At 39.7% G+C, this 20,048-nt stretch overlaps 2 protein-coding genes across 7 annotated transcripts in view; one reads left to right on the top strand and one right to left on the bottom strand.

The window, feature by feature from the left end:
* Window positions 1-1,550: 1,550 nt before the first annotated feature.
* Window positions 1,551-7,966, bottom strand: 42sp43 (P43 5S RNA-binding protein). 2 transcript variants are annotated; one of them, XM_057817338.1, is made up of 9 exons: window positions 7,766-7,966; window positions 7,599-7,699; window positions 4,524-4,620; window positions 4,342-4,430; window positions 4,207-4,280; window positions 4,060-4,140; window positions 3,815-3,978; window positions 2,050-2,103; window positions 1,551-1,976 (listed from the first exon to the last, which is right to left on the bottom strand). In XM_057817338.1, exons 1-9 carry the CDS (start codon window positions 7,901-7,903, stop codon window positions 1,725-1,727), a joined length of 1,050 nt encoding a protein of 349 aa, XP_057673321.1. In that variant the 5' UTR covers window positions 7,904-7,966; the 3' UTR covers window positions 1,551-1,724. The 2 variants fall into 2 exon arrangements, with proteins under 2 accessions (XP_057673321.1, XP_057673320.1); XM_057817337.1 differs by having other exon boundaries at window positions 3,749-3,978; window positions 7,766-7,957.
* Window positions 7,967-11,306: 3,340 nt separating this feature from the next.
* The window catches only part of LOC130904358 (disintegrin and metalloproteinase domain-containing protein 11-like), a 50,487-nt gene continuing 41,745 nt past the window's right edge, over window positions 11,307-20,048 (top strand). For 2 of the 5 annotated variants that reach the window (XM_057817077.1, XM_057817075.1), the window contains exons 1-2: window positions 11,307-11,681; window positions 17,094-17,302. In XM_057817077.1, coding sequence (XP_057673060.1) covers window positions 11,600-11,681; window positions 17,094-17,302 — 291 coding nt within the window. In that variant the 5' untranslated portion in view covers window positions 11,307-11,599. The remainder of the gene's footprint in view (window positions 11,682-17,093; window positions 17,303-20,048) is intronic. The other 3 variants (XM_057817079.1, XM_057817078.1, XM_057817076.1) reach the window with 3 other exon arrangements.

The following is a 20,048-nucleotide window of genomic DNA, read 5'->3' as shown; positions in this document are numbered from 1 at the left end:
TCGTTGGGAGATAAGCAACAGTGCCAAACTCTATTTGTAGACAACTCTGACTGTCGATTGATGAACATCCAGACTTTTAGAGATGGTTTTGTATCCTTTCCCAGCTATATGCAAATCAACAATCCTTGATCACAGGTCTTCAGACAGCTCTTTGACTGAGCCATGATGCACATTAGAGAATGCTTCTCATCAAGACAATTCTTACCAGGTGTGTGTTTTATAGTGGGCAGGGCAGCTTTAAACCACTCATCAGTTATTGGGCACACACCTGACTTAAATTGTTTGGTACAAAATGGTTTCAATTGCTCTTTAAGTCTCCTTAGGCAGAGGGTTCACTTACTTAACCCCCCCCCCCCCCCCCCCCCACTTTCTGTCATTGTTTACATGATATCCTCATTGAAATATGAAAACCTATAAATGTTTGGTTTTAGTTAAAGCAGTTTTTACATCTGTGTGATTTTGACAAAGATCAGATCACATTTGATGGTGATTTTATGCAGAAATATGAGAAATTCCAAAAGGTTTACTTTTTCATACCACTGTAAATTACCTATAGAACTGTCATTATTTAATGCAAATACGGTTGCTTTAAAGCTGGTGGGGACGATTTGAGCATCCTAAAAAGTTGGTAGTATTATGTCCCTACCGTCCTGATGCAAACCTATGCCTTTGATTTTGGGACAGTCCGGGTCACTGCTTGTTCAGTAACCTAAAATCAACAGGTAATGATCTGAGAATGCCCCCAAATCAACGGGAAGTGACCCAGAAGTGCCCCAGAATCAACAGGGACCCAAAATTGCCCAAAAATCAAATCATTGGCTGACATTGATGGCCATAGACGTCCAATCTGTTTGAAGTGGGGGGGATGGCAGCAAGTGAAGTTAAAATTGATTGGATGTCTACTAGTGATCAACGCATTTCAACGCATTTGCAGGCTTGCATTCCTGTTTATTGGTTGTATTGGTTTCCTGACCCATGTATAATTTTGCAATATGATCGTTATCGTGAGCATTGTATCGCAAATCATGAGCTACCTCTATGTTCCCACTCTTACTGAGACTCGTTTAATTTCATAGCATTTACCTGATAACAATGCACATCCAATTAATTTAAATGTGGAGGACTGACTATGATCAAGTTTCAGTGCCCTTGATGGCACCAGATGTACAGTCCATTTGGACTGGGATGTCCTCTACCAGTCCAAATGGATTGGACGTCTAGCACAGTCAACGGCAGCCACAGAGTACCCAATAAGGTTTGTATCACAGTCACCAATTCTCATGTAGCCAAAGCTCAGTTGTAATCATTACAGAGGGCTTTTATCAACTTGAGGCATTCATGTAGCAGAAAAATGTACTTGTCAATCCAATTGGTTCCAAAATACAGAAGTTGCTCACAGCTCAGAATTGACATTGTGACAAATGTCAGCCACCCCCAGAGTGCCAGGCTTTGTGACTCAGTACTTAGTCACATGTACCTCTATTATTCCTATTTAACAAGTGTCATGCAAATTGATTCTCGGCTCAAGAGTATTTGAAATCAAGCAGCACTTTAAGCAGAAAAGAAACTCATTTTTATTGGGTCTACAACTTTCTCTCATACATTACAAACAAGAAATGCCATTCCTGATGACAATCATGGTTAACCGCAAATAAAAATATCAATGTACATCAGCTACATTAACCCATAAAGACCCAATTTGCATCCCAAAAATGAAGCGGGCCTTAACCCTTTAATGGCGCCACCTCATTGACAGGCGGCCTCTTGATGCTGAACAGTTGGCGCAGGTTGACTTCCGGGTCCACGTAATGCGGGATCTTACGCTCGTTGAACAGGCCCGATAGGTTGACCTCCACTTTGGCTCGGCGGGATATGCGCATGCGCTGCGCAAACAGCTTGTTGAGGTTGTCCTCCACCAGGGGGAGGCAACGGCCATCCAGACGCTTTTGCCACCACTTCCTCATGCGAGGGCGTTTCTGTGTCAAGGGAAAGATTGAAGATATTAAAAATTAATCACATTTGATTTACATAATCGTGCTCATTTCTTACCTTCTGTCTGATGGCACTTGGGTCATGACGAAGCTGATGTCTGAGCATGCTCTCCTGCAGAATGGAACGACTTCAGAATTTGCATACAATGACATTTCAGATATTCCAGCACACCGAGGAATTAGGAATGCATTCATGGCAGTTTTCCAGCTCAGGGCGTACTCATTGTCAAGCTGGGATAGACTCCAGAACCCCCACTACTCGTGAGGTTAAGTGGTATGGAATACAAATTACTTTAACTGTAAAAGTTTTCATTTATCACCTGAAAAGCATTTATCTTCCTACAAGCCAATTAGCGGACACGTTTCTTTCATGTTTAACAAACTTAAAGGGGAAGTTAAGAATTTTTTAAGTCAGGCTTAATCTTCGAGTTAACGAGGGTTTAATTAGGCGGTAGAGTTGATTTCAACAAATTCCACGCAGTTTGTTAGTTTCAGGGCTCTGGAGTGGCTAAGCTAGCGCGAGTCAATTGGGCTGACTTAGCATGTCAATAAAAAACATGCACACATGAAAATAATCGATTACCCATACAATCAATGGTGTTGGCTATGTTTTCAGGATAACATTATTAAAACTTACCGTTGAATGTCAATAATTGTAACAGCAACATTTGTAATCCAGTAGCTCTGCAGAGGAGCAGAGCCAAGTGACACTCCCCCCCCCCCCAGATTTTTTTTTATGTCGTAGCCAGCAGCAAGTAGCCAGTTTATATTGTTCATTTTTCTTCATAGGGAATTTGTGGAGACTGCTTTGCCCATTTCCACAGCCTCTAAATGCACATTTTGCCATGTTGCCTGCCGTCAGTTAACTCTGCAGATTGATGCTGCATTTGAGGAAGGTGAGAAGTCAGTTTCAAACTTCCGATCTGGAAACCGATCTGGAAAAATATCATTGGAATGCCACTATTTGATCGTATACGATAAGGCATGTTTGCTGGAGGTCAAAATGTCTTTTGAAGGCCAAAATAAAAACCTCCGTTTACATTTGCTTTGAGGTCGCAACTGGTGCCATCCAAGCGGGATAATCTGACTTCCTACCTTCCTCGAATGCTTCATGAGCACCAGTGGCCGAAGCACTATTGTGGTCATATTACGCATCTAAAAAAAAATTGTCCTGCAGAATCAAATGAATTACGGCAGTTTGGTGTGGCATTGTATTGGCCGCATGGGTGTTTTGGAACGATGATCTGCATTTTGAATTTATTTGGCTATGTTGGAACTTGGATCTATTGTTTTTTATTTGCATGCTAAGCAGGCACCATTGACTCGCGCTAGTTTAGCCACTCTAGAGCCCTGAAGTTAACAACTTACAAACAGCATGGAATTTGTCGAAATCAACTCAATTAAACCCTCACCAACTTGAAGATTAAGCCTAATGTAAAAATTCTGGTAAAATACTTTGTTTAACTAAGTGCCATTGACAATGATAGACGTCCAATCGTTCCTTTTGTTTCATTGTGTTTATCACTAGTAGACATCCAATCCATTTTGACTCAATTATTAATGATTTATTTGTAACTAACTATGATTACTTATTCTCTTGTTGAATGAAGGGTTACGGGTCTTATGTGTCAACTTTTGAATCCCCGAAAGGGTGAATTTGGAGAGTTGTTACATATATGTACACAGAACCTTACACCAATGATAATTTGGCCATTTGGGACTTCTTTGTGATAAGTTTTAGGTCTGGAGTTTCATACCCGCATGGCAAAGGTGCGCAGGCATTCTGGGAAGGAGCACTTGTATTTGAAGAGCTCCAGGTGCACCTTGCGGATGTGGTGCTGCAGGTTGAAAGTAGTGGAGAAATACGCCTGGCAGTCGTCGCGAGGGCACATCAACACCGGTTTGTGTGTGGCGTGGCTCCGCCTATGACGTCGCAGCGCGCTGGCCTGCTTGAATGCCTTTTCACACACTTGGCATGTAAATGTCGCTTGAAAAAAAAAAAAAAAAAATAACATTACATTATATTGTGAACATTTTAGAGTTACGGGATTTTTTTTTTTTTACCTACATGGGTGTTTAACCATGTGCTTCTGAAGCATGCTCCAAGTGGAAGCAATCACCTGGCAGTTTGTATCTAGACAGCGATAACCTATTAAAAAAAAAAAAAAAAATTGTCTTCGTTTGCATGCACGAGGCCGCACTCGAGGTAGACAACCTGCATGCTTCTTCTCGTGGGCTTTGCGGGCTGCGCGTGAGTCAAATGCGGCGCCGCATTGCTCTTTAGAACACCTTTAGGAAACAAACAGTAAGTGGACTTTATTGATGTGAAGGCTTTTATCAATTAACTTACTTGAACTTGGTGACCAGACCGTGTTCTTGAAGGTGCACCTTGAAGAGACATCTCTTCTTAAAGGTCATTGAACATCCCGCCTCAGTGCACTGAGGCCAAGAAAGTTGAGTTGCAGGAACAGTATGACTGGTTTACTTAGCAATTAGAAATTGTGGGTTTTGGCTCCATCTGGTGGCGCTCACCTTGAAGTACTCGTCTTTCTCACCGTGGGAGTAGCACAAGTGTTTCTTGAGCTTGTCTGCCTGGAAAAAACGCTCGGTGCAATGGGCAAACTTGCACCTGAGGAGGCAGAAGAAACGATATTAGCGCATGTGCTTTTTAATGGAAAGCACAATTCAAAAAGTACAAATTTGGGTTATTGCTTAAAGACTACAAGTGCTTCCATTTCAAGTTTTTTATTTTTATCCATTTCCTATGGAGTTTTTTTTTTCCAACGACTGATTACATTGGCGCGGGAAGATTTTTTTTTGTCAAAAATCCATAAATCCGACATATTGAAACAATAGTGTTTAACTTTGGGTATTAAATATATATGTTGACTTTTTTTTTTTGCTTGTTAATAACATGGTCCTCACCTGACACTTTGCTTGCTACCAAGTCACGTTGAATAAACGCTATTGGAAAAGTTGACTGTTGACAGAAGGGGCGTTAACATGGTGCAAAAACGAATTAGCGATTTTTTTGCTTGACAAAAATCGCTCAATTTTCTTAAACTGAATTTCAGGTTGAAAATGATTATGTGATAGTTCTATCTACCTTTGATGTCTTCAAATGGGTAAGACATGCTTGCATTGTAGCCATATTATTGTTGTTGTTGAGCGCTTTTGGATGTTTGTGTGCAATTTACCAATTTGTAAAAAGTGTTAAACAGGCTTATTGGACCTTTTAGTTTTCAAATGTGTTTGTTATTGCCCCGTCTAGCTGCCATGATTTGCGTTATAATACACGGGCGCTTTTATTTCCAATACAAAAAACACACACTATAGGTGAAATAGCAGTCTTTGTAGTTGTACATAAACTATCCAGTATGCGTGTGTACTGCCATTGGGCACATCTTGTATGGAGAAAATGCACAAGCATGAAAAATTTGGACCGAAATGGCCATTTTTGGATGAGAAACACTCAAAATGGTCCCCCTACTGTGAGTGACTTCAGAGCCCCTGACTGATCAAAAATAACTCAATAGGCAAAACCTATGGGGAGAGATGTGTCTCAAAAATATTCACACAAATACATCCGCGAGCCAAATTTATCCATGATTTTCACATATTTTTGAGAGCCATTGTTTTTGAAATCCACAAATTATCCGCGAAATTCATGTTTTGTTTTGTTTTTTCTGTACGTGCACTTACCAAATTATTGTTTGGGAAAAATTCTACCTTTATTTGTGAATCAGCAGCCGCTTGCATTTATTTTTGAGAAACTTCACAATAAACAGTCAAATATTTACAAACAAGCACATTTGCGATTCACACGTGTTATTCAGATTCACAAATACATCTGAGATTCTCGCAAATACGTTAGTGTTTTTCACATCTGAAAAACATGTGATCAATATATTTGTGAGAATCGCTTAGATACATATGTGAAAAAGATTAATGTGTTTGAGAATCGCAGATGTATTTGTGAATGAAAAATTTGTGAATTGCGAATGTGCTTGTGTGTGAATTTTGACCGTTTTTTGTGATGTTTGTCTCAAGAATAAATTCACGCGGCCGCTGATTCACAAATCCAAGTCAAATTTTTACAAACAATTCAAATTAAGTGCACCCACAAAAAAAAAAAAAAAAAAAAAAAAAAAAAAAAAAAAAAAAACGTGAATTTCGCAGGTATATTTGTGGATTTCAAAAAACATGAAAATACAGATATAATTGTGGATTTCGAAAATAAATGTAAATTTTGGAAATATTTATGGATCTACAAAATGTGTTAATTGCAGATGTATTTGACTATTTTTTTGAGACAAATCACTCCCCATAAGCATAAGCGGATTTTAAGGAGGGCCAGCCCCCCTGGTGGCTGAAAAGTGTCATTGCATGATATTTTCTTATATATATATATATATATATACATACTGTATGTAAATAAAAGTTTTAAAGCAATATAAGTGCAACAAAAATGAATGAAATGAATATTTTCATGTCGGGTCAAAATTATTTTTCGTACAGATCATGTGACTAGAACCTTAGTCATTTGCTTTGCATATAATTTTCACAAAAAAAAAAAATAAAAAATAAAAAAAATAGGGGAGGGCAATTTTATTTTTCAAATTATTTTTTTTGGGAAACTATTTTTTTTGATTGAAGCAACTTTTTTTGGAATTGTATGATTTGGAAACAAATGTCCTACCCATAATATGGCCCAAACACAAAAAGTGTTGCTTCAATCAAATGAAACTTTTCAATGAAAAATTAAGTGTTCAAATGCAAATTTTTCAATCTCAAATATTTTTTCACATTCGAAAACATTTTCCATGTTTGATTTTTTTTTTTTTTTTTTTGATTGAAGTTTATGAAAATATACATTTTTGAAGCAACTTATTTTTTGATTGAATAATGAAGACAAAAACATCCTAGTCAAAATGGGGCTCAAACACAAATCAATATTACTTCAATCAAAAAAGTTGCTTTAATCCCAAAAAAATTCAAAGAAACAGCTTTCACATGCATTTTTTTTTTTTTTAATTGTAGGGACTTTATTGAAAATATATATTTTGATTGAAGCAACTTTTTTTTATTGAAGCAACTTTTTTGGATTGAATAATAAAGACAAATCTACCTCCATATGGCTCCGCCCAGGGGATACAATTTTTGACTGGGGTAACTACATTGGCACGAATCCGGCGGGCGAACCATACTCAATGGTTGACGATCTTGGCGAAAAGTATTGCCTAAGCAGCCTGATTTAGAATTCCCCTCAAGAATGATGGGAAACAAAAAACGCTCATTGTCAACTTATTATTATAAATATTCTTGTAAATTCATTTTATTGCTGACACTGCGTTTCGGGGTCATCAACATGTCGTCCCCCCCCCCAACCCGCCCCAAAAGTCAAACCCCGCCTATGCCCGTCAGACTCACCTGTTGTAATTAGGCCTAATATCGCTCCGCAGTTACAGAGTCCAATCAAGTTCAGCTGTAAAACGTGCTTAACCACGCCGCGCGTGTTATAGCTCACCAAAATGTCATGTTAGCAAACTCTACTCACATCTTGATCTTAACTACACTTGAAACAGTTTTGTAACTCGTGCGACTTACTGGAATTCTTTAACTCCATCATGTTGCCTCATGTGACGGCTGAGACGCGACTTCCGAGTGAATTGACGACCGCAGCTGCTCACAGTGCACAGCCAAGGACTCTGTATTCACCAAACAATCATTTAGCAATTGAATTTATGACATGCTTTTAACAAATGTTCGCTTACAGCTCCGGTGTGGATTGCTTCGAGGTCCTTTAGCCCACTCTGCTTGGAAAAAGTAGCGCCACACGCTTCATGCGGGCATATGAGCTGCTTCTCCTGCGAACTTTCAGCTGCATGTTGACCGTCCATTTTTTTGTCCATCTTATCTTGTCTTTCATAAATGAATCTTGCGTCCAAATTGCCAGCATGTTTTATAGATTCTTGATTGCTTAATTGGTAGCATGCGGGCGACATGCTGCGACGTCATTGTTCACTATTGGGGAATCCAATGAAACTAATTGCTTCAGTTGAAGTGTGAAAAACAGTGCCGATGTAAATATTGATTGATTTTTTTTTTTACTTGACACTCACAGTATTGTACAGCAACCAGAGGGGGGTAAAGTAGCCAAAAATCTTTACTCAAGTAAGAGTAGCGTTACTTCAAAATAATATTACTCATGTAAAAGAAAAAGTAGTTATTCAAAAAATATACTCAAGTACACGTATTTGGTGAAAAGAAATACTCAAGTAATGAGTGACGTTGTGATTAACTGCTTACGATGTTTGATATTGTTCTTTTTATACAATGGTATTTTTTTTTCTCAGCAGGTTATCAATATGAACTGTGAAGAAGACTATAACCCACTACATGACCACATTAAGCCAAAGAAATACATTTTTTAATATAATATAAATATAATCTATATAATATAATATAAAGTTGTTATCTCAAATGTACATTTAAGGTCGCCGTGATTTGCGATCTCTACAAGCTGATATTGCTGTTGCACAGACATGCTCGAATCACTAGGTTAATTCACATACGGGTCACGAACCCACTCCTTCGCAGTTCGTGGGTCTTTGGTGATTAGGAAGTAGCATAGAATTTTTTTTCTTAGAGGTTGTAGACTCATCTTCTGGCTCGTCAGGTTCCCCTTTCCCAGAAAAAAATCTGTCCAAAGACGTCTCTTTTTCAGTCATTCTAGTGTGGGGGCTAATTATTTCCGGGAACAAATGTGATGGGCGACGACCTACATCATACGTTATTATCGAGGCCAAGCGCACATAGATATGGCGGAAAACACTCAGGTGACTTGAAGTTCCGCTCTGAGACCCACGATTTAGACAACTTTCAAAATTGTCCGATATGCATGCGTGATACATCATTGGAAAGCTTAAAATCTCAATTTTCTGAAGGAAGAAAAACTTTGAGCAGGAAGGCATTTTTTAAAAGAAAAAATATTTTTTAAACAGCAAAACCCTACCTGGAGGTGAGAGCACGCGAGAACAGAATTACAGACGCCATGACTTTAACGAGATATTATCACGTACTTACTTTGTTTCGATCAAAAAACTCCATGTAGCATGTATCACTGTGAATGGCCACAGCTGGATTTTTGGGGGATTTTATGGTTGAAACATGGTAATATAAGAAGGGTCGCAATGCAGAAATCGCAGACATCAAGGAGTGGTCGAGATTTTCTTTTTCATATATTTACCGTTTTAAACTTTTTTTTTGTTCGGATCAATTATTTATCTTCTAACATATTGGAGAAAAAGCAACAGAAACAAAAAAAATACAATTAAGCAATAGTTATGAGGTAGATATCCTTGACTTTTTTACAGACGCCATTTTTTTCATTGTGACATAATTTGTTTAAAAGTTTAAAATATGTGAGTAAATAATTTTTTTAAAGTCGTTTTTTTTTTTTTTTTTCCAAATGAAATATGAGACATCAATGAATGATTCTAAGCTAAAAATGACAGACATTTTGAATAATAAATATATTAATTACTTTCGTTTTATGGCTGGGTTGACACAAAAGCGGTTGCGCGACGTCTGTAAACGGGGGTTTTCAGGGTAAAACGGACAAATTAAAACTAGTTCGGGGGCTTAATGTGCCATGAATCCGCTATGGGAGCATATGGATATATTGTTCTATCAAACACAACAGTTGTTTTAGCTTAAAATACAGCAGTTTCTTTTAAAGAGGAGTGCAACAGCAGAAACTGCTTTTTCAGTCTTATACAAAACATATACGCCATATACAAAACAAGATGTATTGCTAACAGTCCAATCAATGCATTTCTATGACAACCTCCTATCCTGTAGTTGTATACAGTCAATGGGAAAACCCATTGGCAGTGTATTAAATACTTGTTCTCCCCACTGTATCTAGAGTAGACAGGGATATTGGTGTGTTAAGCGGCACAAGCAGAGGCGTCGCAACCCATTAGGCAAACTAGGCAATTGCCTAGGGCCCCCAGCCAGCAGGGGCCCCCAGTGGTTCAATCGATTTAGCACACGCAGCTTTACAGCACTGTGTAGGGAGTGTTTCAATACCATGGACTCATTTGGCAGGTTATCTAACAATCCTGTTATCAATCCCAATCAGCACTAGCCAACTCTCGTAGATTATACATGTTTAAGAAAGTCCAAACAGCTATTAATACCACATACTTGTTTAAAGAGTGACTCACCAAGTACGCTCTGGAAAGTCCTTGCCGAGTTGTTTTATGTTGATTTTCACGGGCCACCTCATTATTCATGTGACTACTTAAAGAAATGGTTATTTTCCCCCAAAAGTCTATTAAAGGGTCTATCGTATTCGTCGTCGAATACTCTATAAGAAAAATATAACATATATTCATCTAAAATAATCCGAAACAATTTTATTAGCAAATTTAATACTCATTTCGGTCGGTAGTCCACCAATCAGTGGTTTTTACGGAATAATTTTGAATTTGGTGGGTCGTAGGGCCAATCTGACTACTGATTTCACACAAAGGTATATACCTCCACATCCGATGGTGGTATTTTTGTGTTGCTACTCTTTCTTCTATTGCTCCAAGTCCAACAGTCCGTCTTACTTGCACACGGTCGAAGGACCCCATGTTGCTTGTTGCCTGGGGCCCTCGGGGTCCTTGCTACGCCTCTGGGCACAAGCCAAAGTTAATAGGAGAGAATGCAGTCGTTAATAAATTATTTCTTATTTCTGCGTGGCCCGGTACCAAATGCGCCACGGACCGGCACCGGTCCGCGGCCCGGTCGTTGGGGACCCCTGCATTACAGCATTAGATTTTCACGCAAGCATTGTGTGACGTCTGTTTATTGTAAGGTGTGATTCAACCCTTATGACAGCAGAGGGTGCTGTGGTTCTGTAGTTATTTACATTTTACTTCATGACTTCTTCAGTATGGCTCTGAGCTATAATTGAGTGCGTCCACATTTTATTGTTGAAATCTTCGTTCATTTACAAATTTGTATCAAAATCAAGTTGGGGCGGGGGGAAGAAGGTTTGTCGGGAAAATAAGGAGGGCTGATTTAGTGTTAGATTTGATATGAGTCATCAAGCACACGCATTGCATAGAATCGTGAGTACTTTATTTTTGCTCAACACATCACAATAATGTTTTTGGACGAGTGTTTGGAGCGCGTGAGTGGCATTTTCGTTTGCCGGTGGGCGGATCCCGCGGCTTCCCCACGTGCCCCGGCACACCGCAGCCCCCTCTTCCGCATACCGCACGCACGCGTACGTACGCACGCACGCACGCTGCGGAGCGATGCATCGACGTTGCAGCGAGGTCCCTCGCTCCGCGCCTCTTCCGTGCTGATCGTCACCTCCATCCATCCATTTATCCATCCTCCTCCACCCTGCCGAAAAGAGGGGAGAAAAACTAAGCTTCAATGTCATCTTTCTATGTAATTATATTCGCCTACGAGGAAGAGGAGGGGAGAGGATGGCGCCAGACGCACCATAGCATACACTTTGCATCTTTTTTCATCTTTGAAAAATTATTTTGAAACGTTTTTATTTTCTTCTTCTGTCCGCATCGGTGACGTTTTTGCGGGCCTGCATGCGGGAATGTGTGACGACCATGCTGGCGGTGCGGTGCTTCTTGCTCTTTGCTGCAGTGGGCGAACGGCTGGCGGTGTCAGGTAAGAAGAGACACGACGATTGGCAGGCGAACTGCATGTGCGCACTTGCCCAGTGGCACCCTCTTTGCACCCACTTGCAGTATAGCATCATCAAGGGTTTGGGTTATGTGGCCTGCTTGTGGTGGGTTTTGCTGCATAGACACATTTCTACTGCAGCCCCCCTTGTCTGCAAGCAACTCCTTGTTTTTAAGCCAATGGGGATGCACCGCCACAACTTGTGCAACATGACTGCAATGTGTTTTGAAGGCACACTACAGAGATGCCACTTGAAGTGGTGTTTTTGCACTCAGGAGTACTTGTGAGCATAGTGGGCGGTTGGTTGAGGTTCTAATGTGTCCAGCTTCCTGCCACTTTACTTTCCCAGGCTAGAGTTCATTTTAGGGATGTCCCTGATTCGATCAGGTGATTGGAAATCGGGCGATGAGGTCATTTTCAGAGGATCGGCATTGGGTGTAAAAATCGAGTTTTTTTTTTTTTGTATATATATATTTTTAAAGTTTTATTTATGAACTGAATGGCTCCGATTGATAGCGATAGATGTCCAATTCATTTTGACTGTGAGTGTCAAATTGGATTGGATGTCGATCGTTGTCAATGGCAGTGAAACGTTATCATTCCCCAACAGTTGAAATATACATATGAAGTTCGGCTCTGATTTGGGTGGATACATTGCCTTCTAGTGGCAACAGTTAATATGACATAACTCATTTAACATGGCTGAATCTAGCTGCTCCCTGTTAAGACAAATATAAGCTAATGTTTTTTTATGCATTCGTAATTTAGTTTATAAGTATTGTTAGCTGCTTTTATGGGAACAGTGTTTAAACGATTTGTAAGGAGTATTTTTTTTTTAAGTTATCATTTTATAGCATATAAGTTAGCAGACTTTTAGACAAGTTAGCCAATTGTTCTGAGATCCTCATTTATTTATTTTTTTAATATCGTTTGAGGTCAAGCTCAAGTATTTTAATTTATTTTTAAATGAAAGTGCAATTCTGCATAGTTTGATGAAACACTCGGAAATTTAATTTTGTCTTCAGATTTAATGTATTACATCTCCTGATTAGGCGGCACGGTGGCTGAGTGGTTAGCACGTCTGCCTCACAGTTCTGAGATCAAGGGTTCAATCCCGGGCTTCGGCCTTCCTGTGTGGAGTTTGCATGTTCTCCCCGTGCCTGCGTGGGTTTCCTCCGGGAACTCCGGTTTCCTCCCACATCCCAAAAACATGCATGGTAGGCTAATTGAACACTCTAAATTGTCCATAGGTGTGAGTGTGTGCGTGAATGGTTGTGTGTCTCCTTGTGCCCTGCGATTGGCTGGCAACCAATTCAGGGTGTCCCCTGCCTACTGCCCGAAGTTAGCTGGGATAGGCTCCAGCACCTCCGCGACCCTCGTGAGGAATAAGCGGCATGGAAAATGAATGAATGAATGAATGAATCTCCTGATTATTCGATTATTTGAAAAATTCTATAGCTGCAGCCCTAGTGTGTATGTATATTTGCACTACTGAAACAATTATTTATTTATTTATTTTAATTTAATTTTTATTTTATCAGGCAGTCTCATTGAGATTGATATCTCTTTTACAAGAGAGGCCTGAGTACAAAAAAAAACATTCACAAATATCAAACAACTCAAAATACACAAACGGAAACAGTTACAATAATCAGTAAAAACATCAGACAAAAGAGATTTAAAATCACCAAGATAAATGATTGACTGTAATTTAAGAGTAGATTGCAATCCGTTCCATTTAAGAGGAGCATATTTGCAGAAAATTACGGAGCCCCTAAAGGGATATTGACAGAAATAAAATAAGTTTAAACCAGGGGTATCCAACTGCGGTCCTCGAGAGCCCCTATCCAGCTTGTTTTCCATGTCTTCCTCCTTTCACACACCTGGCTGAATCAGATGAAGCTCATCAGCAAGCTCTGCAGGGGCCTGATAACGATCCTGATTATTTTAGTCAGGTGTGTTTGAGGAGGGAGACATGGAAAACAAGCTGGATTGGGGCTCTCGAGGACCGGAGTTGGATACCCCTGATTTAAATCATCTGGTGCGCACCAGATAGTATGTGGTGTGTTTTGCCTTAAGTTAAGACTGCGTTTCCCATGAGGACCAGCGCACACCCGCGCTGTGTCGTAAAATCCTTAACCAATCAAAAATCAATCTCCCGGACGCCTGCAGATGGATTAAACAACATTTCTGTTTCCAGCGGCTGTGTGAAGGATGAATATCCATAAGGTAATGATTCCAGTTGTGGCTAAACAATAGCATATAATGGTTAGCAACTGTGTAGCATAGTGTGGGTACACACGCCACGCAAGCAAGTAAAAGCCAGGCCAATGTTTAGTTTTTTGTTGTCTCTTTTGTTGCTCTGCCATCTTTGCAGAATTCGCGCGAAAGCATCCGCATCGACTTCCGTCTTTATAATGAATGGGGAAAGGGGGAAGTGACGTTTACCGTTAAGCAGTCAGCCACTGCCACCCTCCTCAAAGTTAATTAGTGCCAGTTAATTAGTGCCAGTGAAAGCGATGCAAACCCCCTCAAGATATAAAAGAGGTGTAATTCAACTAGTTGTCAGTCAACATATTATCACAAATGTTATGAAAATATTTTATAAAGGTTGAAAAGTTAGCTAGTGTTGCTTTAAACCAGCGGACTTTCGCTATGCAAGTTAGCCAATTGTTCTTCTGTAAGATCCGCATTTATTTATTTTATTTTTTCTTATATTGTTTGAGGCTATGCTCAGGCGCGCATCGGACACCGGCAGTTTTGGCGTGCTAAAAATTATAATACAGGATTTAGTTGAGCTATACCTCAATCTTGGGCTCAACTACCACCAGAGCATAGCTTCAAACGATATAAAAAAAATAAATAAATGAGTATCTAAGTACAACAAAAGAACAATTGGCTAACTTGCATAGGGCGGAAAACACTCAGGTGACTTGAAGTTCCGCTCTGAGACCTCCAATTTGGCCAAACTCAAAATTGTCCAATATGCATGCGTGATACATCATTGAAAAGCTTAAAATCTCAATTTTCTGTGGGAAGAAAAATTTGGAACAGGGGGGCATTTAAAAAAAAAAAAAATTTTTTTTTTAAACAGCAAAACCCTAACTGTAGGTGAGAGCATGAGAGACCATAACTAAAGACGTCACGATTTTAACGAGACATTATCGCGCACTTACCACTTTTCAATCCAAAAACTCCATAGAGCATGTATCACCGAGTGTGAAGGCACAGCTGTGAATGGCCACAGCCGGATTTTGGTGGATTTTATGGGTGAAACATGGTCATATAACAAGGGCCGCGATGCAGAAATCGCAGATATCGTGGAATGGTCGAGATTTTCTTTTTCATGTATTTAGCCTTTTAAACATTTTTTTCTTCAAATGTTCTTTGTTTGGATCGATTATTTATCATCTAAAATATTGGGGGAAATGCGATGGTAATAAAAGTTAGTTATGAGTTATGATAGTTATGAGGTAGATATCCGTTTACAGACGCCATTTTTTTCATTGTGACATAATTTGTTTAAAAGTTTTAAATATGCGAGTGAATAATATTTCAAAGTCGTTTTTTTTTTTTTTTTTAATAAATTAGGGCTGTCAAAATTATCGCGTTAACGGGCGGTAATTAATTTTTTAAATAATCACGTTAAAATATTTGACGCAATTAACGCACAAATGCCCCCCTCAAACAGATTAAAATGACAGCACAGTGAAATGTGTACTTGTTGTGTTTTTCGGAGTTTTGCCGCCCTCTGCTGGCGCTTGGGTGCGACTGATTTTATAGGTTTCAGCACCCATGAGCATTGTGTAAGTAATTATTGACATCAACAATGGCAGGCTACTAGTTTATTTTTTGACTGAATATTTTGCAAATTTGATTAAAACGAAAACATGAAGAGGGGTTTTAATATAAAATTTCTATAACTTGTACTAACATTTATCTTTTAAGAACTACAAGTCTTTCTATCCATGGATCGCTTTAACAGAATGTTAATAATGTTAATGCCATCTTGTTGATTTATTGTTATAATAAAGAAATACAGTACTTATGTACCGTATTTTGAATGTATATATCCATCTTGTGTCTTATCTTTCCATTCCAACAATAATTTACAGAAAAATATGGCATATTTTATCGATGGTCTGAATTGCGATTAATTATGATTAATTAATTTTTAAGCTGTAATTAACCCGGTTAAAAATTGTAATCGTTTGACACCCATAAAATAAATATTAGACATCAGTTACTGATTCTAAGCTAAAAATGACAGACATTTTGAATAATAAATATAATTACTGAGCTTCTTTTTATGGCTGGGTTGAAACAAAAGCGGTTGCGCACCATCTGTAAACAGGGGTTTCCAGGGTAAAACGGACAAATTAAAAATAGATCGGGGGCTTAACGCGCCATGAATCTGCTATTGCAGCATATAGACATATTGTTCTATCAAACACAACAGTTCTTTTGGCTTAAAATACAGCAGTTTATTTTAAAGAGGGGTGCAAGATGAGAAACTGCTTTTTCAGACTTGTCTGTGTTTTCCGCCATAGCAAAAGTCCGCTAGCTTAAATGCTATATAATGCTAATGTTTACCAGATTGTTTCTATCGGAGCAGAAGAACTGGACCCAGACACTTTGGTTTTTGGTGATAGACAAGGGTGGTCTCTCTTGAGCTTTATTGAAACCTTGATATAGGCATGGGTCACCGGCATTTCTAAACACCAAAAGCAGGAAACATCTGGACTTCGTTTGGATTTGGCAAAAACAATCTATTAATTAATTAATCTATTAGTATCTATATAGATTAGTATCTATATAAGTAATCTCTTGAGGTCCTTTTGGCAGGTCAACCTAACTCTTCAGATAAAAAATAACAGGCTTTTCCGATAACAGTACTTCTTGGAATCCGTTGCGTACGTGACTGTGTTTATACAGCGGACATGCACTAAAATGTAGAATGTAGAATTGTATGTATCAGACACGATTCCACAATGTTATTTCCTGTGCGCACTAGAAACAATATGGTGCGTACCAGATAGTTTCTAGTGCGTACCACATACTATCTGGTGCGCACAAGATGGTTTAAATTTATTTTATTTCTGTCCATGTCCATTTAGGGGCTCCGTAGAAAATGTACAGCAACAGAAAAAAACTATTAATCACATTGGATGACCAACTTTATTATGTATATTTGTAAGTTTATTTATGTTAAACAAAATTTTTAAACATAATTTGTTTGCAACCTTATTTTGTGTTGCACAACTTATAAAAAATAAGGATTTGTGATTTTTTTTTTTTTTTTTGTATGCCGACGTTACTGTGTGTTCAATGTAAAAGCAGTTTTTGTTTTTTTGGAGCAGTCATGGTTCATTCACCGCTTCAACTCTGCGTGTGCCGTTTACCATCCAGGTGTAAACGAGAGCCCAGGCCAGGATGGAGGCCCTTGGGATTGGTTCTCCCGGTCCGGGCGGACGACAGAGGGCGGCGACATGACGGCCCAAGTGGTCTATCCCAAGCGTTTGGTGCGGAGGACTGAATCGGAGCGAGAAATGGCTCGCGAGCACCTGGACACCAGGGTGAAAATAAATTACACACAACCCACCTCGGTGAGTTTGAACACAAGATGGAGATCATGTGGTTGCTCTTGGCTTTGTGGCTGTGTCCTGAGTGAACCAGAGGCTGAGTCAGCACGAGTGACCTCAAAATGATATCAGAATGTAAAGGTATTTAGCAAAAAAGAAGCTATACAGTATGTACAGTGGGGCAAATAAGTATTTAGTCAACCACTAATTGTGCAAGTGAAAATATTAGAGAGGCTTGTAATTGTCAACATGGGTAAACCTCAACCATGAGAGACAGAATGTGGGGGGGAAAAACTAGAAAATCAAATTGTTTGATTTTTAAAGAATTTATTTGCAAATCATGGTGGAAAATAAGTATTTGTTCAATACCAAAAGTTCCATCTCAATACTTTGTTAAGTACCCTTTGTTGGCAATAACGGAGGCCAAACGTTTTCTGTAACTCTTCACAAGCTTTCCACACACTGTTGCTGGTATTTTGGCCCATTCCTCCATGTAGATCTCCTCTAGAGCAGTGATGTTTTGGGGCTGTCGTTGGGCAACATGGACTTTCAACTCCCTCCACAGATTTTCTACGGGGTTGAAATCTGGAGACTGGCGAGGCCACTCCAGGACCTTGAAATGCTTCTTACGAAACCACTCCTTTGTTGCCCTGGCTGTGTGTTTGGGATCATTTGTCATGCTGAAAGAACCAGCCAGGTCTCATCTTCAAAGCTCCTTGCTAATGGATGGAGATTTTCACTCAAAATCTCTCGATACATGGCCCCATTCATTCTTTCCTTTACACAGATCAGTCGTCCTGGTCCCTTTGGAGAAAAGCAGCCCCAAAGCATGATGTGTCCACCCCCATGCTTCACGGTGGGTATGGTGTTCTTCGGATGCAATTCAGTATTCTTTCTCCTCCAAACACGAGAACCTGTGTTTCTACCAAAAAGTTCTATTTTGGTTTCATCTGACCATAACACATTCTCTCAGTCCTCTTCTGGATCATCCAAATGCTCTCTAGCGAACCGCAGACGGGCCTGGACGTGTACTTTCTTCAGCAGGGGGACACGTCTGGCAGTGCAGGATTTGAGTCCCTGGCAGCGCATTGTGTTACCGATAGTAGCCTTTGTTACTGCAGTCCCAGCTCTCTGTAGGTCATTCACTAGGTCCCCCCGTGTGGTTCTGGGATTTTTGCTCACCGTTCTTGTTATCATTGGGACGCCACGGGGTGAGATCTTGCATGGAGCCGCAGATCGAGGGAGATTATCAGTGGTCTTGTATGTCTTCCATTTTCTAATAATTGCTCCCACAATTGCTTTCTTTACACCAAGCGTTTTACCTACTGCAGATTCAGTCTTCCCAGCAGGTCTACAATTTTGTCTCTGGTGCCCTTCGACAGCTCTTTGGTCTTGGCCATAGTGGAGTTTGGTGTGTGACTGACTGAGATTGTGGACAGGTGTCTTTTATACCGATAAGTAGTTAAAACAGGTGCCATTAATACAGGTAACGCGTGGAGCCTCGTTAGAAGAAGTTAGACCTCTTTGACAGCCAGATATCTTGCTTGTTTGTAGGTGACCAAATACTTATTTTCCACTCTAATTTTAAAATCAAACAATGTGATTTTCTGGTTTTTTTCCCCATATTTTGTCTCTCATGGTTGAGGTTTACCCATGTTGATAATTCCAGGCCTCTCTAATCTTTTCAAGTAGGAGATCTTGCACAATTGGTGGTTGACTAAATACTTTTTTGCCCCACTGTATACAGTATATGTATTGCAAATCTTCATTTATTCTTTCATCTTCCAAGCCACTTATCGTATGAGGGTCGCAGGGGTGCCGGAGCCTATCCTAGTTAACTACGGACAGTAGGCAGGGTACACCCTGAATTAGTTGCCAGCCAAATGCAGGGCACAAGAAGACAAACATCCATTCATCAGTTCAGTTCAGTTCAGTTTAAGTTTATTGTCCCCTAAGAAGGGGAAACCTGTCTTACAGCAGGTAAGCATACAGATAACAGATAACACAACCACTCATACACATACAATAAAATAACACAGACTACAAATTTAAAATGCCATAGACAGTTTTGAATCTAAGTGCAAGAATTGTGCAAATTTAGCAACCGAACTGCACTGGGTAGGATTCATGCACGCACCCACACAATTTAGTGTGTTCAACCAGCCTTTTTGGGATGTTAGAGGAAACCGGAGTACCCAGAGAAAAACCAGGCTGGCACGGGGGGAACATGCAAACTGTGAGACGGACGTGCTAAGCACAGGGCCACCGTGCCGCCTGTGGCAAATATGTGTATTTATATTTACACTATTGACAAAAATCATAGAGAAAATGTCTAGCGACAGCAAGACAGTCATCGATGTCATAACCCAGATAGCTCAATTTTGTGTGACACAAAATAGTGAAATTCCACAGTTTCCTTCATTTATTTTAATATGTTGTCAGTTTTTGATCCTGGAGCTAATGAAGAGGCACTTTTTAAGCTCCATCTAATGTTGAAGGTGAGAACAGAATTTAGGCTGAATTCAAGCTTCACGTGTGGGCCATGTTCAATATTTTCACCATTTGCTGCGGGCCAACAAAAATTGGGTCACGGGCCACAGTTTGCCAGTAGGCCGTATTTCGGACACCCCTGCTTTCGACAAACAGCCGCTGTGCTTAAATTTTCTGTAATTTTCGGACTACATCGCACCTGATTATAAGCCACCACCCACCAAATCTGACACGAAAACGACATTTGTTTATAGATAGACGCACTAGACTGTTGTCACTG

Source organism: Corythoichthys intestinalis, chromosome 16 (genome assembly GCF_030265065.1).
Source record: "Corythoichthys intestinalis isolate RoL2023-P3 chromosome 16, ASM3026506v1, whole genome shotgun sequence".
Taxonomy (NCBI): Eukaryota; Metazoa; Chordata; class Actinopteri; order Syngnathiformes; family Syngnathidae; genus Corythoichthys; species Corythoichthys intestinalis.
This window is presented reverse-complemented; position numbering and strand designations above follow the sequence as displayed.